Consider the following 19,099-nt stretch of genomic DNA (forward strand, 5'->3'; position numbering starts at 1 on the left):
TTTATGAATATACAAAGTTATAAGTCAAAGTTTATGTTGGAAAGAGTCTTAGAAAAGGAAAAAGTGGTGAGATGATAGTAATAGCTATACTGTACTAGAAGTAGTTCAAATGATCAACTATGTACTTAACCTAACAAATATGTGAAGGAAGCAGATTAATATTTAATATTAATTATAATCTAATTAATAATAACTTGTATATTTAAATGCGAATGAGTGTAGATGGATTTGATTCAAATAGGTGCAAATAATTTTTGTAGGTTAACCCATAACCTCTGGGAAAACTTCGGTTCGCATCACCACAAAGATAATGTAGCTCACAAACCACTCCGTTCCAAGTTGTCCAAACTTCCGACTAATGGAAGTGAGCGCATTAAAACGGTAACACAATGACTTTCTCACAAATTTCACCAATGGCCAATTTTCAGGTGTTCACAACGAAGACTACAGACCTCTCACTTTCTACAACGTTTTTTTTTGTTGTAATTCATTCATGTTTCTCATCCCACACTGCATCTGAACCGAACTGAGCATGCTCGAGTTTATTGATCGGAAACAGCTGATCCCAAAATCCATATCGAAAAAAATAAGGCTTGCCATGTAATTTTTACGAGAAGTGTCCTCCTTTTTTTACATTTTTGTGCGGGAACGTTAGTCAAACTTAGCTAGCTAGGCGCCTTTTTTGAAGCTTTGTTATTATTTCGTTTAAAATGTTGTGTGTTGTAATGCCTAACGTATACACAAATACCGAAATATTTTAATAATGGATTACATTAAGGAATTTGATATAAAATTAGATAAGGAGTTTTATTATGCCGGCGAAGAAATTCGCGGCACGGTCTTCCTCGACACGACCGAAAATTTTAAGTTGAAAAGTGAGAGTGGGCGGTGTCATAGGCGTACTTTAATCGTTCTGTTGCAGTGGTTCGGGTGATCTTGCGAGGGAAGGCGCACGCCGAGTGGAAGGTTATTCTGTCCGGTGACAGAAGAACGGTAAGTCGGTGGTGGGTTCGCAGCCCGTAATGCGTTGCGTTACAGGTGAAGGACGATCAGTACTTCATCGATGAGAGGCAGATCATTTGGGGTGAAAAGAATGTCGAAACTACAGTTCCCATACTTCCGCGCGGCGTGCATAAGTTTCCTTTTCGGTATGTGGGTAATATTTTATTGGTTTCGTATTGGGTTTATTTAAATCTTTATTTAAAATAATAATAACTACATTTTGGTGTAAATAGGATCGATCCTAGGTTACCACTGTCTATTTATTAATTAATACTAAGCAATAATAATCCATGCCACTTTCCTGTATGCAACTATGCAATATTGAATTGAATTGCTTTGGGTTCACAGTATAAACGGGAAGTATAACATAGAAAATATGCATATCATTTTGTATGTTTTTTTTGGGGCGGGTGAATACTAGCCTTTTGGAGTCCCATCTTGAAAGACTAAGGGGCTATACAACACTCTTAATCAGACCGTGAATATTTTCAATGGCATTTGAAAAATCAAAAATCCTTTTTAACTTTTCGTGCCCTAGAAGGAATGGCGGGGGATATACCCCCAAGAGCCTTCATTGTTACATTCTTGATTCTTCCCGAAAACATCTAGCCCTATATCCTCTCGGGATGGTTTTTGATAAACTATAGGTGGCCCCTTTACTCAAAAGTATGATACAAGTGCCATAAGCACTAAATATTTTGGGAAGGAACTGGCAACCGGGGGGTCTGGGGGGTATAGGAACAAGAAAGAGTGTGTTCCTTTTCTTACAATCCTCCCAAGATTTTCGTGTGCTATAGGGAATGGCTGGGGGGGTATTCCAGACCCCCCGGTTCCACGTTCTTCCTCATAATAACCAGCCCAAAGGCCTCCTGTGATACTTTTCCATAAAAGTGGCCCTTTTCTCAAAGGTATGATACAAGTGGCAAATATTTCGGGAAGGAACTGGCAACCGGGGGGTCTGGGAGGTATGGAATACCCCCCAGGAAAAAGATAGTGTGTTTCTTTTCTTACAATCATCCCAAGATTTTCGTGTGCTATAGGGAATGGCTGGGGGGTATTCCAGACCCCCCGGTTCCACGTTCTTCCTCAAAATAACCAGCCCAAAGGCCTCCTGTGATACTTTTCCATAAAAGTGGCCCTTTCCTCAAAGGTATGATACAAGTGGCAAATATTTCGGGAAGGAACTGGCAACCGGGGGGTATGGAATACCCCCCAGGAAAAAGATAGTGTGTTTCTTTTCTTACAATCATCCCAAGATTTTCGTGTGCTATAGGGAATGGCTGGGGGGTATTCCAGACCCCCCGGTTCCACGTTCTTCCTCAAAATAACCAGCCCAAAGGCCTCCTGTGATACTTTTCCATAAAAGTGGCCCTTTCCTCAAAGGTATGATACAAGTGGCAAATATTTCGGGAAGGAACTGGCAACCGGGGGGTATGGAATACCCCCCAGGAAAAAGATAGTGTGTTTCTTTTCTTACAATCATCCCAAGAATTTCGTGTGCTATAGGGAATGGCTGGGGGGTATTCCAGACCCCCCGGTTCCACGTTCTTCCTCAAAACAACCAGCCCAAAGGCCTCCTGTGATACTTTTCCATAAAAGTGGCCCTTTTCTCAAAAGTATGATACAAGTGGGAAGTATTTCGGGAAAGAACTAGGAACCGGGGGGTCTGGGGGGTATGGATTACCCCCCAGGAAAAAGAAAGAGTGTGTTCCTTTTCTTACAATCCTCGCAAGATTTTCGTGTGCTATAGGGAATGGCTGGGGGGTAAAAGAAAGAATCTGTGTTCCTTTTCCAATTATAATAGCATTGCGTGCGATAGAGAGATGTTGGGGGGGGGGGGGTTCGCAATCTGGAACCCTACATTTTAAAAAGTGACATGCGTGGCATTTCTGATTGTTTCAGTTTCGTTCTGCCCGAATCGAGCCTTCCGTGTTCCTTTGAAAGTAAGCCGTGCTGTATTCGCTACTATATTAAGGTGACTATCGACATTCCGTACGCGAGTCCGCCTCAGGGGATGAAGTACTTCACGGTGATAGGACCGCACATCGACTGTATGGACGAGCAGTATTTGGTAATGTGAGCCGAATCGTTCCAAAGTAATCGCGTCGCGTTACAGAAGCCGATGGTAGGCCAAGACAAGCGAAGCACGTGCTGCTGGTGCTGCAAAAAGGGGACGGTCACGTTACGTTGCGTCCTCGAACGTTCCGCGTACGTTTGCAACGAAAGCCTCAAGCTGAAGGCGACCATCGATAATCAGGGCACCGACGAGGTCAAGCTGAAAGTGCGCCTAATGCAGGTCTGCGAGTTCTTCATCGATCGCGGCGTCCTCGGCGTCAACAAGGAGTCGAAGCATCTCGTCTTCGAATACCGGTAGGTACAACTCCCGACTCCCCCCCCGTTTCTCACCGTCTCCCCGCAGGGGAAGCTGCGTTAAACCGAACTCGCGTACGAAATGGGACAGCGCGAGTAGCCTGGTCATTCCGACGATGCCCACGACCTTGGTCGGAATTTGTAGACTTACGCAAATTTACTACGTACTGTCCGTAAGTCTGGACACCGACAAGGATTTGGATATTGTCGAGTTGCACTTTCCGATTACGATTGGCACCGTTCCGTTTCGCATTCCTAACTCGAATACAACGCCGGCAGTAAAATACGGTAAGGCAAAAAATGGCTTGTGCAAAAAATAATAATAATAATAATATTTTTTTTTTAATATAAAAATATTTTATTTATGAATTTAACAAAAGGTTACAATATTAAAATATTACAAACAAAATTGTTTCAAAAACATGCCTAAAATACAATAAATTATATTTGGGCATTCATTATAATAAAAAATAATTGTAGTTAATATTGCAGAGCAAGCGTGTTCTCACGTCGAAGGTGGACAATACATCGGGCCCGAATTTCTGATGGGCCAAGTTTACGACGGCAACGAGGTGAATCGCGAGCCGATCGTCCTCTACAAGCCCGTCTACGTGACGGTCGACAGGGCACGAAGTAATAGTAAATAAGGTTCATGTCAAAAAAAGAAAAAGGCAATAAACCCCCCAGGTATTCACAGACCTCCAGAGTATCAAGTGCCGTTTTTTTCGTTTTCTCTGTCAAGCGAGAGATTCGCGTCGAGACGTCTGTGACTAGCGCACCTACTCACCGTCTACAGGGTTAACGAGTTAATTACATTTTTCTATATTTATTATACGCAGACAAAAGTGCCAAACGTTTCTCCCTCTGTTTGTTTTCGCTGTTGATAATGGATCTCAAGAAGAAAACGTACAATTGGAATGGATTCTTCCGAAAAAAACTTGGTAATAACCAAAGCACCAAAAATATGTTTCTTTTGATTCGGCTGTTTGGTGGTTAAGGTACAATTAGGTAATTTAGTGTTATATTAAGAATATATTTGTGGTTGTATGTTACTTGTTGTTTAACCTTTTAAAAGTATTTTATGAATAAATGTCTATTATTTATATCTATATTGTACAGTAATCCAAAAACGAGGTGTTTCTGCCCTGTTAGCGAGCTTTTGTAAAATTCACTCCTACCAACAACAACAACACTTCTTAGGAGAAGAGCATCTTATGATCTTCCCAATAACTGTTACGGGAATCCTGAGGACCTTTTGTAGGGAAGAACGTAGCACCGGTAGGTCTGGGGATCATTCTCCTCCCGGTCCAAGAACCTTAACCAAAATATTTATTTTTTTTAGCACTTGCGCCATCATTTGTAGAGCGTTTTAAGATTTGAAATGCTCGGTAAGCCATTTTGAAGATCTTTCCAAAGTGCCTATTTGACAAATTTCGAGAGCCTTCTATGCCTTTCAGAATTAGATCGGCTTATTTTAGACATTACTGTTGCATAAGTTGCATAACCTACAGTTACATAATAAATTCGAAATAGTAGAACGCAACCAATTAGCTTTTGGGGACTTTTATGAAGTTTGTAGGTTGGCAGCACTAAATAACATTCTCTAACGTCAAGCTACTGGTACGTAAAGTTTATAGTTCTACACGTTTAGATTTTTCTACTTAATTCTTAGGCATCGGTTTGTATTTTGCATAATTTGCGAACTTGCCCCCCAATTTTTATTTCCCCAATTCGTCTCGCGTCGATATTTTCGAAATTGACCCCGAATTTTGTTTTGTAGGTTAAAGATGTCCATTCGACCGGTGGTTCGTCCGAAAATCGTCAAGAAGCGAACTAAGAAGTTCGTCCGACATCAGTCAGATCGCTATTGCAAGCTAAAGGTTTGTTCTCTTCGTTTCCGGAGGCCGCTTACTTACAAGTTGTTTGCAGCGAAACTGGCGTAAACCGAAGGGTATTGACAACAGAGTGCGCAGGAGGTTTAAGGGGCAATACTTAATGCCCAATATCGGTTACGGTTCCAATGCCAGAACGCGTCATATGCTACCGACCGGGTTTAAGAAAGTTCTCATCCACAATCTTAAGGTGAGTTTACTTCCGATTTTCTCCAAGACCAAAGACTTATGGCTGTATGCACCGAAAAAATTTAAGCTGAGCTTAGCTTATAATCATTGGCAAACATTGACCCAATAATCGTTACCATGGATATTAAACTTAAACTTTTTCGGTGCATACGGCCATAAATGATGATTTAGTTAAGGGTAATTTGCGACTGAAGCAAATGTGTTGCCAAATATTAGCGCTGATAAGTCTCTAAGTGCTTTAAGGTTAAGTGGGATCGTTGTACGTGCTTAAATCGATTCTTTGTAGGAATTGGAAGTTTTAATGATGCAAAATCGTAAATTCTGCGGCGAAATTGCTCACGGCGTTTCGTCGAAGAAAAGGAAAATTATTGTCGAACGAGCTGCACAACTGTCGATTCGTTTGACAAATGGACACGCACGTCTCCGCAGCCAAGAGAACGAATAGTTTTTGTAGTGACAATAAATGTATATTTATAACGTGTCTTTTATGCTGTAAGTGAAAGGGTAGCATGTTGAAATGTTTTCCAAGTTATGTAGGGTTAAAGTAGACACACTGCAGTGTTGAAAATTTATTTGGTACAGCTGTTTTAGCCCCCTTACTGTTTGCAAAAAGTGTAACTTGCATTTTATATTTGTGAACAGATTCATAGCAACCTCCTGTGGGTATTTAGGAAATCAGTTAATTGATTGGTATAAAAAGATCACATCATAATTGGGATATATTGAACCTCACGAGCCTTAATGTATTATACTGAGTGATCAAAAAAACCAAGACCTGTGGAAAGCTCTAGGAAATCAGAAGAGCTTTCTAAAATAGGTTACGAAAGCCTTAAGAAGGGGCCTGAACAACATTGAACTGTTCTTACAGGGACTTAAGTGGTTGAAAGAATGATTAACCCTTTTTGCTTTATCTCTAGGAACCAAAGGGTGAGTAAAAGTTAGAATACTGCCCCAAAATGGCGTCAGCGGTACCTTTGAACTACAATAGGATCATTTGAACTATCCGCTACTCAAAAATTAACCAGAATTTCCAAACAAGCGCTTTTCTAAACCGTAAGTAACTGAGGCCCCTTTTCACTTTTGAAAATAAACCAAAACTATTTACAGTAGTTTTTTGTACATTTGAACTTAAAGAGTTTGAGGTTATGTTATAAAAAGAGTCATGTATCGCTACCGCAGTTTAAAATTCGCTTTAAATTCCAGATTCGCAAGCACACTTCCTTCAGAAAACGATAGTATTAACCCGATATTCACTAATCGCAACCCAAGAAGCTTGGAATATCTTCGAATCGCAAATAAGCCGGACGGCTACTATGTCGACAAGCCAGGACGCTCCTACTGGCATAAGTATACAAAGTTTATGTTCCTCCCGCTTCCACTAAGACCGCCCGATTTTAGATTGCAATTGACACAAACCGGCCGCCACGTGACCGCGTCGTTGGTGCACCACATCAACGGCCCGGTACTCGTGGCGAGCACGAAGGAGTGGGCCATTAAAAAGCAGCTGTACAAGACCACCGACTCGTCGGCCTACATGAACGTCGCACGCGTACGTTCTTGCGTTAGCTTTTCTTTCCTAATTCTAAATTTTAGGTCTTCGCGCAAAGATGCCTCGAAAGCGGTCTGATCGAATTTATGTGCGATCTCGAGTCGGAACACAACAACAGTAAGATTGCGAAGTTTCTAAACGTGCTGCAAGACTTCGGCCTGAAATTGTCGGAGCCCGAGCAGTACAAAACTATATTGCCATGGACAAGGGAAAGACCACCGAAACCTTGGGATATAACCGAATAAGGCGTTTATTAGCTACTACATAAATTACAATAAATGTTACTGTTCGTACTTGTGCTTGATGTGCTTCCATAGTTTCTGCAAAGAGAAGGCTGTGAGATTCGGATGGCTCCGATGAAGCGATACGAACCCCTTCGTTTAGTCTCTCGAAAAGCTTCTCCGTGCCCAAGTCGAAGGTCCTTTCGAAGAAGAAGGTGCAGCCGGCGATTGCCAGAATGAACGTGGATGTACGCTTGAATACCATGTTATTTATGGTGGTTGCGAAGCCCATTTTGCTTGGAAAAGGTAATTCGGGAGCACAATTGGTGATGTAACTTGTTACAATTGTGAATTGTTGGAAATCTGGGGGACTTCCTAAAAGGAACTAGATTTTTGTTACCAACATAAATATGGTAAGATGCAAAAACTATACAGTGGCGTTTATTATACTGCCCATACGGTTCCGCCACTAATTTTATTATTTGCTTGGTTATTTGTTGTCGCATTTTCTAAAACATTGTTATCTTAAAGACTACTCAACAGGAACAGGGTGGTGGTGGTAGTTTCGGTGGTCGTCTAGTAAAAAAGAACCAACTTCAAAACCGAGGGTGCGTAGGCAACACATCATGCAACAGTGTACTGCGTTTTTAGGGGATTGTGGTGGCCATTGAGTTTGTGCGTTTCGACAAAGTGCGTAGTTTCTCATTTACAACTTTCGAAATATTGAAAAATACTGAAGTGCGTAAGTTCGTTTAATGCCTTTTCGCCTTGCAATTCGAGTTATTTCCAAAAGGCGTAGTAAATATTTTATGGTGGTAGCGCGAAAGTCACCAGAAAAACAGATCGCGACGGTCTCTGGAGCCAAAATATTGTAGTAAATTTGGTTCGGCGTATTTCCATTAAATTCCGAGCCATCCTTTAGCTTTAAGTAAAATAAAGTGCTTAAAAGTGATAAAAATCAAATGGCAGAAGCTGATAAGTTAAATATCGACAGTATTATAGCCCGTCTTTTGGAAGGTAAATATGACCCGGAATTGAAGGTCAACTTGTGTTGTCATTTCAATGGCGTCACTCGGATACGCCTTCCTTAATAATTTCTACTTCTTTTCAAGTGCGAGGAGCGCGACCTGGCAAAAATGTACAACTCACAGAAGGAGAAATCAGGGGCCTGTGCCTGAAATCTCGAGAAATCTTTCTTTCCCAGCCGATTTTATTAGAATTAGAAGCTCCACTTAAAATATGCGGTTCGTGCCACGACTCCTCCCGGGCAACTCGACTAATTTCGATGTGTTACAGGCGACATACACGGCCAGTACTACGATTTGTTACGTCTATTCGAATACGGAGGCTTTCCGCCCGAATCGAACTATCTCTTTCTCGGCGACTACGTAGATCGCGGCAAACAATCGCTCGAGACGATCTGTCTACTCTTAGCGTACAAGATTAAGTATCCCGAAAACTTCTTCCTCCTCCGAGGGAATCACGAGTGCGCGTCGATCAATCGCATCTACGGCTTCTACGATGAGTGCAAACGGAGGTATAACATTAAGCTGTGGAAGACGTTCACCGACTGCTTCAATTGCCTGCCGGTCGCCGCGATCGTCGACGAGAAAATCTTCTGCTGTCACGGCGGTCTCAGTCCGGACCTACAGTCGATGGAACAGATCAGGCGGATAATGAGGCCGACTGACGTGCCCGATCAGGGTCTGCTCTGCGATTTGCTGTGGTCCGATCCCGATAAGGACACGATGGGCTGGGGCGAGAACGATCGCGGCGTCAGCTTCACGTTCGGGGCGGAGGTCGTCGGGAAATTCTTACACAAACACGACTTCGACCTCATCTGTAGGGCGCATCAGGTGGTCGAGGATGGTTACGAGTTCTTCGCGAAACGCCAGCTGGTCACGCTGTTCAGTGCCCCCAATTATTGCGGTAAGTGGAAGCGGTTATACGGACGGGGGAAATCCATTTTAAATTTTAGGGGAATTTGACAACGCCGGCGCCATGATGTCGGTCGACGAGACTTTAATGTGCAGTTTTCAAATTTTGAAACCGGCAGACAAGAGGAAATTCCAGTACGGCGGCTTGAACGCGGGGCGACCGGTGACGCCCCCTCGCGGCGCTACGAATAAAAACAAAAAGAAGTGAAGGAATTTATCGTTAAGTTTAGGCTAAGTTTTCTTTAAACGTTCTCCTTTTCAAGCAAACGAATGACAAAAAAAAACGTAAAGAGAAGGTAGCACAATCTTGCTTGGAAACGGGGCGGTTTTTCGGACCTCCTCAACAACATAAAAGTGTTATACTTGTAGCCTCCCAATTCTTATGTAAGTTGGTTTTGTATATAAAGAATATTAATTTTTTTATCTTCGTATAAGTTTAGAACAACATGCAATTAGGTTTATCGCAAAATTTGTGTTTCACTTTGTAACTATAGTGCAGTTTTTACTGGATCTGTATACTCCATTCTGTGCTAAATAAAAAGTTATTCTCTAAAGAGATTCATCGGAAATTACAGAGTCTTTGCAGAGGCTCTTCTAACCGCTCAGATTGGTGTAGTTTAGTTCAAAACCAAAAAGCTATCGTCCTGACATCTGTCGTAAATACTTCGGACATATAGTCGATAAATGCAAGGCATCATTTTTTAGTTGAATCTGATTTTCACAGATGCCGCCACTTGTTACAAATCGACCTAGATAACACATAATTCCCGGATTATTCAAAGTGGGTAGCAATAGCACTTATCTCATTACGGTGTCCTTCATGTACTTAATTGGGGATAATCATGCAAATCCCGAAATTTGAATATGGGTACTCGATATTTGTGTAGCCTGGTTTGTAGGCAACACATCATGCTCATTGAACAATAAAACGAACATTTGTCTTTGGAAATCGTAACTTCTTATGCATAGGAGTTTATTTAAAGCCCTTGGAAGAACAATTTCAATAACAGGTACATTAAACTGAACCGTTTTACAAAAACTTTCACACGAAGATCGCACAAACAACACATTTTTTCGTGATTGCAAACTGCGTAACACTTTCACTCCGTTTCGCTGCCAATTTCACTACTGTTTTTATAACTTTAGTTCTGTCGAATTAACTCAAGGCTCAATTGTTTAACGAATACCTTCGCACCATCGGCAGCTGCTGCAGTCATGTAATCGTTCCGATTTTAAAGTTGAAAAGTTTGAATGGGTTTTCTACGAGTGCTTCAACGTGTCCGCCTGTTTTGGTTACAAAGCCTTTCTCTTTTCAATTTGTGTTGTCCGAATTCAATGCTAACTTTTCTCACCCATCAAGAACTACCAGTCTTCCGATCGGACGACACAGAGCGATCAGTATCATTTTCAGCACTGCCCGAGTCTGCTGCTTTACTGTCACTTCCAGTTGCCAGGTCCACAATTTAAACCTGTAAACGAGAAAGGAATGATAACAAAGTTTAATTTTTGACTATAAAATAAACAAACATTCATTTATGCATTTGAGGTTAAAACTTCATATATCTATGGAAGCGTCTATGGTTTTGAAAAAGAGCGCTCTGACATCTAACGTTAGTTTCATTAAGTATACAAAACAAGTAGTGTGGCGACATCTTTGAGGTGTAGGTTGCAACTAAAATAATGTTGGTAACAAAGTGTCCTGCATTTATCGATAATATGTTAGTCCACAATAATAAAGACAGATGTCACAACAGTATATTCTGCTTGGATTATTTTAATATTACCAAAAACTCAGGCAAGGCTATAAACATTTTGGGATTTGTGCCTTTCCCTGTCAAAGGAGTAAACCACGAAACTCGCAAAATTAAACTTTTCGCTCCTGTATTATAGCCTATTCCTTTGGGTCAGCGTTTTTGGATTGCCATAGGACAGGGCGAATGAACGTATAGATTTTTTGACGATTTTAATAAAGTAGGTATCTGTTCGCAATATACGAGTTAAATCGCCATAAGAATACGCCGCAATAAATAAGAATTTTAAATCGGTGTTCATTTTAAAGACTTTTGAGAGTTAAGTTTCATGTGAGTTAGGTTAGATACAAGATTGAAAAAATTTAAAACGCCCAAACTAATCTGACCTAACCTAACTAGCACTCTAACCTAACCTCACTAGAATTTTATTTTAACTTTCAACCTCCTCGCACATCATATTCTCCTGATACCAGATTTTTGAGCTAACCTAACTACCACTCTAACCTAACCTCACTCAAATTTTATTTTAACTTTCAATCTCTTCGCACATCATATTCTCCTGATACCAGATTTTTGAGCTAACCTAACTACCACTCTAACCTAACCTCACTAAAATTTTATTTTAACTTTCAATCTCCTCGCACATTATATTCTCCTGATACCAGATTTTTGAGCTAACCTAACTACCACCCTAACCTAACCTCACTAAAATTTTATTTTAACTTTCAATCTCTTCGCACATCATATTCTCCTGATACCAGATTTTTGAGCTAACCTAACTACCACTCTAACCTAACCTCACTAAAATTTTATTTTAACTTTCAATCTCCTCGCACATCATATTCTCCTGATACCAGATTTTTGAGCTAACCTAACTACCACCCTAACCTAACCTCACTAAACCTAACCTCACTAAAAATTTATTTTACTTCCAATCTCCTCGCACATTATATTCTCCTGATACCAGATATTTGAGCTAACCTAACTACCACCCTAACCTAACCTCACTAAAATTTTATTTTAACTTTCAATCTCCTCGCACATTATATTCTCCTGATACCAGATTTTTGAGCTAACCTAACTACCACCCTAATCGAAAAAGTACGACTCGTTTTGGTATCTACCTACGGACCAAAATTAGTACTAAAAAGTGTTTTCCCGAGAAATTTTGGTGCAGTCGTTTTTGTTAAAAAAGGAAGTGTATATACTGCCTTTTTTTGAGGCCTGAAAAAAAAATTGTCTCAGATCGAACGGGAAATTCTCAGATTAGAGATCTTTTTCTTGCCCTGTCAGAATTCTTTCAAAGCTTTCATTCGATATAAACATTTGCCAATTCTGTATCAGGATCATATGAGTGTGAAGAGGTGTTTATTTTCCTAATACTACACCTGTTACTTGTCGACAAACTTATGCAAAAGGTGTCGTGCTACTAGGAGAACATAATATAATAAGAGGTCCTTTGCTAACCCTGTCAGAATTATTTCAAAGCTTTCATTCGATTTAAAAATTTGCCAATTCTGTATCAGGATCATATGAGTGTGAAGAGGTGTTTATTTTCCTAATACTACACCTGTTACTTGACGACAAAGTTATGCAAAGGGTGTCTTGCTACTATGAGAACATAATATACGAAGAGGTCTTTTTGTAGCTCTGTCAGAATTATTTCAAAGCTTTCATTCGATTTAAAAATTTGCCAATTCTGTATCAGGATCATATGAGTGTGAAGAGGTGTTTATTTTCCTAGTACTACACCTGTTACTTGTTGACAAACTTATACAAAGGGTGTCTTGCTACTAGGAGAACATAATGTACGAAGAGGTCTTTTTCTAGCACTGTCTGATTTATTTCAAAGCTTTCATTCGATTTAAAAATTTGCCAAATCTGTATCAGGATCATATGAGTGCGAGGAGGTGTTTCTTTTCCTAATACTACACCTGTTACTTATCGAAAAACTTACGCAAAAGGTGTCGTGCTACTAGGAGAACATAATGTACGAAGAGGTCTTTTTCTAGCACTGTCAGAATTATTTCAAAGCTTTGATTCTATTTAAAACTTTGCCAATTCTGTATCAGGATCATATGAGTGCGAAGAGGTATTTATTTTCCTAATACTACACCTGTTACTTGTCGACAAACTTATGCAAAAGGTGTCGTGCTACTAGGAGAACATAATATGCGAAGAGGTCTTTTTCTAGCTCGGTCAGAATTATTTCAAAGCTTTCATTCGATTTAAAAACTTACCAATTCTGTATCAGGACCATATGAGTGCGAAGAGGTATTTATTTTCCTAATACTACACCTGTTACTTGTCGACAAATTTATGCAAATGGTGTCGTGCTACTAGGAGAACATAATATACGAAGAGGTCTGTTTCTAGCTCGGTCAGAGTTATTTCAAAGCTTTCATTCGATTTAAAAATTTGCCAATTCTGTATCAGGATCATATGAGTGCGAAGAGGTGTTTATTTTCCTAATACTACACCTGTTACTTGTCGACAAACTTATGCAAAAGGTGTTGTGCTACTAGGAGAACATAATATACGAAGAGTTCTTTTTCTAGCCTTGTCAGAATTATTTCAAAGCTTTCATTCGATTTAAAAATTTGCCAATTCTGTATCAGGATCATATGAGTGCGAGAAGGTGTTTCCTTTCCTAATACTACACCTGTTACTTGTCGATAAACTTATGCAAAGAAATTGGTAGTGTATACACTGCCTTTTTTTGAGGCCTGAAAAAAAATTGTCTCAGATCGACCGGGAAAAAAGTTTTGTTCGCATGCTAGTTAGGTTAGCTCAGAAATCCTGTATCAGGAGAATATAATGTGTGAGGAGATTGAAAGTTAAAATAAAATTTTAGTGAGGTTAGGTTAGGGTGGTAGTTAGGTTAGCTCAAAAATCTGGTATCAGGAGAATAGGATGTGCGAGGAGATTGAAAGTTAAAATAAAATTTTAGTGAGGTTAGGTTAGGGTAGTAGTTAGGCTAGCTCAAAAATTTGGTATCAGGAGAATATAATGTGCGAGGATATGAATGAAGGTTAGGTTAGGTTAGGTTAGAGTCCTAGTTAGGTTAGGTCAGATTAGTTTGGGCGTTTAAAATTTTTACAAAACTTGTATCAGGAGAATATGATATTCGAGGAGGTGATTCAAGCAATGTCTAACCTCACTATCAGGGAACTTTACCTTCCCTCACAAGATCTAACCTAACTCACATGAAACTTAACCCTCATTTAAAATAATTATTTATTGCGGCATACTCTTATGGCGATTTAGTTCGTGTATTGTGAGTTGACTAAAATCGTCAAAAAATTTGTAGGGATGCAGTCCGTCATCCGGCCTTTTCAATGACAGTCCAAAAACGCTATGACACATAATAATCAGGCTGTAATACAGATTTGTTTAGTTTTCGAGTTTCAGGGCTTTACTCCAATGACAGGGGTGGGCACAAAACCCAAAAAAATTATAGATTTGCATGAGTTTTTTTTGTAAATAATTAAATATTCAAAGCAAAAAGCATGGTGTTGACATCTATCATTATTAATGAACACTAACATTTTATCGATAAATGCAGGATACTTTATTATTACCATTATTTTAATTACACCTAGTTCTGAAAGATGTCGCAACACAACTTCTTAAATAGAATTTATGAAACCAACGTTAGATGTCAGAGCGTTTATTTTTCATACAGTAACCATAGATACATTAACAATTAACCTCAAATGTACAAATAAAAGTTTGTTTATTGTAATTATCGCTCTTTTCGTTCTTACAGGTTTAAATTAGGGAACTACTGGGAGTGACAGGAAAGCGGCAGACAATTGAGGAAAATGAGACTGATCGCTCCGGGTCATCCCTTCGGAAGACGTGTCGTTCTCGATGGAGGAGAAACGTTAGCATTGAATTCCGACAACAGAAATTGTAATCAAAACAAGAGGACACTGTGGAGGAACCGTTCAAACATCTCAACGTTAAAATCGAAGCGTTCACATGATTGCAGCAGCTGCCGATGGTGTGAAGGTATTTTTTAACAAATTTAGCTTCCAGGAATCATTCCATAGAACTACGGATACAAAAACGCTAGTGGAATGGGACGAACGTGTTACGTGAAAAAATATGTTGTTGCGTGTGCGAACTTCGAGTAAAAATTGTAAATCGTACCAGTGTCGAATGTTCTATCGACTTTAAATGAAATCCCGTGCAAAAAATTACCAATAACAGTAGAAAATTAGTTTTCCGATCATTGGGTATGATGTGTTGCCTACAAACCAGGCTTAATATTTATCAAGTTTTGGCCGTCGTATCCGACCGTTGGCTCAGTTAGTCCATTTTGGCCTTTGGAATACAAAACGACCAGAGCCTCAACACCTACATCAAATGATATGTAACCTTTGTTTATTGACTACGGTCATTGAATAATTTTAGTTTATTCCATAATTAATAGTTGATGATCTTAAATATCGTCCCGACATCTGGCGTAATTAAGTCAGACTCAGATGTTACCAATAACTGTAGGGCACCTCTATATAACAATTATATTAGTTGTTTAAGCTTAGGGACAGATGTCACCACTGGCACGACTCAGTTTTTCATTACCACAAAAGAAAGTTATGTTTTCAAAATGTAAATCCTTTATGCAAAAAGGGGCTCGTTTTGATCACTATTTTGTAACATTTCGGCAGTGGGTAGCAATAGCACTTATCTCATTACGGTGTCCTTCATGTACTTAATTGGGGATAATCATGCAAATCCCGAAATTTGAATATGGGTACTCGATATTTGTGTAGCCTGGTCTGTAGGCAACACATCATGCTCAATGAACAGAAAACGAACATTTGTTTTTGCAAATCGTAACTTCTTATGCATAGGAGTTTATTTAAAGCCCTTGGAAGAACAATTTCAATAACAGGTACATTAAACTGAACCGTTTTACAACTTTCACACGAAGATCGCACAAACAACACATTTTTGGGTGCTTGCAAACTGCGTAACACTTTCGCTCCGTTTCGCTGCCAATTTCACTACCGTTTTTATAACTTTAGTTCTGTCGAATGAACTCAAGGCTCCATTGTTTAACGAATAGCTTCGCACCATCGGCAGCCGCTGCCATCATGTAATTGTTCCGATTTTAACGTTGGAAAGTTTGAATGGGTTTTCTGCGAGTGCTTCAACGTGTCCTCCTGTTTTGGTTACAAAGCCTTTCCCTTTTCAATTTGTGTTGTCCGAATTCAATGCTAACTTTTCTCACCCATCGAGAACTACCAGTCTTCCGATCGGACGACACAGAGCGATCAGTATCATTTTCCGCAATGCTGGAGTCTGCTGCTTTACGGTCACTTCCAGTTGCCAGGTCCACAATTTAAACCTGTAAGCGAGAAAGGAATGATAACAAAGTTTAATTTTTGACTATAAAATAAACAAACATTCATCTATGCATTTGAGGTTAAAACTTCATATATCTATGGAAGAGTCTATGGTTTTTAAAAAGAGCGCTCTGACATCTAACGTTAGTTTCATTAAGTATACAAAACAAGTAGTGTGGCGACATCTTTGAGGTGTAGGTTGCAACTAAAATAATGTTGATAACTAAGTGTTCTGCATTTATCGAAAAAATGTTAGTCCACAATAATAAAGACAGATGTCACAACAGTATATTCAGCTTGGATTATTTTAATATTACCAAAAACTCAGGCAAGGCTATAAACATTTTGGGATTTGTGCCTTTCCCTTTCAAAGGAGTAAACCACGAAACTCGCAAAATTAAACTTTTCGCTCCTGTATTATAGCCTATGCCTGCCTATGCCTTTGGGTCAGCGTGTTTGGATTGCCAGAGGACAGGGCGAATGAACGGACGGCCGTCCGTACAGATTTTTTGACGATTTTAATAAAGTATCTGTTCGCAATATACGAGTTAAATCGCCATTAAGAGTACGCCGCAATAAATAAGAATTTTAAATCGGTGTGCATTTTAAAGACTTTTGAGAGTTAAGTTTCATGTGAGTTAGGTTAGATACAAGATTGAAAAAATTTAAAACGCCCAAACTTATCTAACCTAACCTTCAATCACTCCCTCGAACATTATTATGAGACAAGATTTTTGAGCTAACCTAACTACCACCCTAACCTAACCTCACTAAAAATTTATTTTACTTTCAATCTCCTCGCACATTATATTCTCCTGATACCAGATTTTTGAGCTAACCTAACTACCACCCTAACCTAACCTCACTAAAATTTTATTTTAACTTTCAATCTCCTCGCACATTATATTCTCCTGATACCAGATTTTTGAGCTAACCTAACTACCACCCTAATCGAAAAAGTACGACTCGTTTTGGTATCTACCTACGGACCAAAATTAGTACTAAAAAGTGTTTTCCCGAGAAATTTTGGTGCAGTCGTTTTTGTTAAAAAAGGAAGTGTATATACTGCCTTTTTTTGAGGCCTCGAAAAACTTATGCAAATGTTGTCGTGCTACTAGGAGAACATAATATACGAAGAGGTCTTTTTCTAGCTCTGTCAGAAATGTTTCATAGCTTTCATTCGATTTAAAATTTGCCAATTCTGTATCAGGATTATATGAGTGCGAGGAGGTGTTTCCTTTCCTAATACTACACCTGTTACTTCTAGAAAAACTTATGCAAATGTTGTCGTGCTACTAGGAGAACATAATATACGAATAGGTCTTTTTCTAGCTCTGTCAGAAATGTTTCATAGCTTTCATTCGATTTAAAAATTTGCCAATTCTGTATCAGGATCATATGAGTGCGAGGAGGTGTTTCATTTCCTAATACTACACCTGTTACTTGTCGACAAACTTATGCAAATGGTGTCGTGCTACTAGGAGAACATAATATACGAAGAGGTCTTTTTCTAGCTCTGTCAGAATTATTTCAAAGCTTTCATTCGATTTAAAAATTTGCCAATTCTGTATCAGGATCATATGAGTGCGAGGAGGTGTTTCTTTTCCTAATACTACACCTGTTACTTGTCGACAAACTTATGCAAAAGGTGTCGTGCTACTAGGAGAACATAATATACGAAGAGGTCTTTTTCTAGCTCTGTCAGAATTATTTCAAAGCTTTCATTCGATTTAAAAATTTGCCAATTCTGTATCAGGATCATATGAGTGCGAGAAGGTGTTTCTTATCCTAATACTACACCTGTTACTTGTCGACAAACTTATGCAAAAGGTGTCGTGCTACTAGGAGAACATAATATACGAAGAGGTCTTTTTCTAGCTCTGTCAGAATTATTTCAAAGCTTTCATTCGATTTAAAAATTTGCCAATTCTGTATCAGGATCATATGAGTGCGAGGAGGTGTTTCTTATCCTAATACTACACCTGTTACTTGTCGACAAACTTATACAAAGGGTGTCTTGCTACTAGGAGAACATAATATACGAAGAGGTCTTTTTCTAGCTCTGTCAGAATTATTTCAAAGCTTTCATTCGATTTAAAAATTTGCCAATTCTGTATCAGGATCATATGAGTGCGAGAAGGTGTTTCTTATCCTAATACTACACCTGTTACTTGTCGACAAACTTATGCAAAAGGTGTCGTGCTACTAGGAGAACATAATATACGAAGAGGTCTTTTTCTAGCTCTGTCAGAATTATTTCAAAGCTTTCATTCGATTTAAAAATTTGCCAATTCTGTATCAGGATCATATGAGTGCGAGGAGGTGTTTCTTATCCTAATACTACACCTGTTACTTGTCGACAAACTTATACAAAGGTGTCGTGCTACTAGGAGAACATAATATACGAAGAGGTCTTTTTCTAGCTCTGTCAGAGTTATTTCAAAGCTTTCTTTCGATTTAAAATTTGCCAATTCTGTATCAGGATCATATGATGTGCGAGGAGGTGTTTCTTTTCCTAATGCTACACCTGTTATTTGTCGACACACGTAAAAGGTGTCGGGCTACTAGGAGAACATAATGTACGAAGAGGTCTTTTCTAGCTCTGTCAGAATTATTTCAAAGCTTTCTTTCGATTTAAAAATTTGCCAATTCTGTATCAGGATCATATGATGTGCGAGGAGGTGTTTCTTTTCCTAATGCCACAGCTGTTATTTGTCGACACACGTAAAAGGTGTCGGGCTACTAGGAGAACATAATGTACTAAGAAGTCTTTTTCTAGCTCTGTCAGAATTATTTCAAAGCTTTCATTCGATTTAAAAATTTGCCAATTC

At 39.2% G+C, this 19,099-nt stretch overlaps 4 protein-coding genes across 5 annotated transcripts; all 4 read left to right on the forward strand.

Annotated features, from left to right (window-relative positions):
- Positions 1-107: 107 nt before the first annotated feature.
- Positions 108-4,290, forward strand: LOC116160956 (arrestin domain-containing protein 3-like). Its single transcript, XM_031474108.1, has 8 exons — positions 108-381; positions 429-875; positions 923-993; positions 1,039-1,148; positions 2,905-3,073; positions 3,119-3,372; positions 3,422-3,660; positions 3,865-4,290. The coding sequence occupies exons 2-8, from the start codon at positions 764-766 to the stop codon at positions 4,017-4,019; spliced, it is 1,110 nt and encodes a 369-aa protein (XP_031329968.1). The 5' UTR covers positions 108-381; positions 429-763; the 3' UTR covers positions 4,020-4,290.
- A 620-nt stretch (positions 4,291-4,910) lies between these two features.
- Positions 4,911-5,933, forward strand: LOC116160960 (60S ribosomal protein L32). 2 transcript variants are annotated; one of them, XM_031474112.1, is made up of 4 exons: positions 4,911-4,992; positions 5,153-5,252; positions 5,302-5,454; positions 5,740-5,933. In XM_031474112.1, the coding sequence occupies exons 2-4, from the start codon at positions 5,160-5,162 to the stop codon at positions 5,896-5,898; spliced, it is 405 nt and encodes a 134-aa protein (XP_031329972.1). In that variant the 5' UTR covers positions 4,911-4,992; positions 5,153-5,159; the 3' UTR covers positions 5,899-5,933. The 2 variants fall into 2 exon arrangements, with proteins under 2 accessions (XP_031329972.1, XP_031329971.1); XM_031474111.1 differs by having other exon boundaries at positions 4,958-5,050.
- A 643-nt stretch (positions 5,934-6,576) lies between these two features.
- Positions 6,577-7,295, forward strand: LOC116160958 (39S ribosomal protein L18, mitochondrial). The gene is made up of 3 exons (XM_031474110.1): positions 6,577-6,800; positions 6,852-7,002; positions 7,047-7,295. The coding sequence occupies exons 1-3, from the start codon at positions 6,616-6,618 to the stop codon at positions 7,245-7,247; spliced, it is 537 nt and encodes a 178-aa protein (XP_031329970.1). The 5' UTR covers positions 6,577-6,615; the 3' UTR covers positions 7,248-7,295.
- Positions 7,296-7,952: 657 nt separating this feature from the next.
- Positions 7,953-9,581, forward strand: LOC116160957 (serine/threonine-protein phosphatase alpha-2 isoform). The gene is made up of 4 exons (XM_031474109.1): positions 7,953-8,240; positions 8,336-8,467; positions 8,520-9,152; positions 9,202-9,581. Exons 1-4 carry the CDS (start codon positions 8,186-8,188, stop codon positions 9,366-9,368), a joined length of 987 nt encoding a protein of 328 aa, XP_031329969.1. The 5' UTR covers positions 7,953-8,185; the 3' UTR covers positions 9,369-9,581.
- The last annotated feature ends 9,518 nt before the right edge of the window (positions 9,582-19,099 follow it).

Source organism: Photinus pyralis, unplaced genomic scaffold, assembly GCF_008802855.1.
Source record: "Photinus pyralis isolate 1611_PpyrPB1 unplaced genomic scaffold, Ppyr1.3 Ppyr1.4_LG10, whole genome shotgun sequence".
NCBI classification, from domain to species: domain Eukaryota; kingdom Metazoa; phylum Arthropoda; class Insecta; order Coleoptera; family Lampyridae; genus Photinus; species Photinus pyralis.

Excerpts from the sequence above, each read along its gene's own strand:
- LOC116160956 (XM_031474108.1), top strand. The coding sequence starts at position 764 with ATGGATTACATTAAGGAATTTGATATAAAATTAGATAAGGAGTTTTAT. Across the intron at positions 994-1,038 it reads TGTCCGGTGACAGAAGAACG|GTGAAGGACGATCAGTACTT; the intron begins GTAAGTCGGTGG and ends GTTGCGTTACAG. Across the intron at positions 3,074-3,118 it reads GTATGGACGAGCAGTATTTG|AAGCCGATGGTAGGCCAAGA; the intron begins GTAATGTGAGCC and ends GTCGCGTTACAG.
- LOC116160960 (XM_031474112.1), top strand. The coding sequence starts at position 5,160 with ATGTCCATTCGACCGGTGGTTCGTCCGAAAATCGTCAAGAAGCGAACT. Across the intron at positions 5,253-5,301 it reads ATCGCTATTGCAAGCTAAAG|CGAAACTGGCGTAAACCGAA; the intron begins GTTTGTTCTCTT and ends AGTTGTTTGCAG. Across the intron at positions 5,455-5,739 it reads TTCTCATCCACAATCTTAAG|GAATTGGAAGTTTTAATGAT; the intron begins GTGAGTTTACTT and ends GATTCTTTGTAG.
- LOC116160958 (XM_031474110.1), top strand. The coding sequence starts at position 6,616 with ATGTATCGCTACCGCAGTTTAAAATTCGCTTTAAATTCCAGATTCGCA. Across the intron at positions 6,801-6,851 it reads GGACGCTCCTACTGGCATAA|ATTGCAATTGACACAAACCG; the intron begins GTATACAAAGTT and ends GCCCGATTTTAG. Across the intron at positions 7,003-7,046 it reads CCTACATGAACGTCGCACGC|GTCTTCGCGCAAAGATGCCT; the intron begins GTACGTTCTTGC and ends TCTAAATTTTAG.
- LOC116160957 (XM_031474109.1), top strand. The coding sequence starts at position 8,186 with ATGGCAGAAGCTGATAAGTTAAATATCGACAGTATTATAGCCCGTCTT. Across the intron at positions 8,241-8,335 it reads TATAGCCCGTCTTTTGGAAG|TGCGAGGAGCGCGACCTGGC; the intron begins GTAAATATGACC and ends CTTCTTTTCAAG. Across the intron at positions 8,468-8,519 it reads AGCTCCACTTAAAATATGCG|GCGACATACACGGCCAGTAC; the intron begins GTTCGTGCCACG and ends GATGTGTTACAG.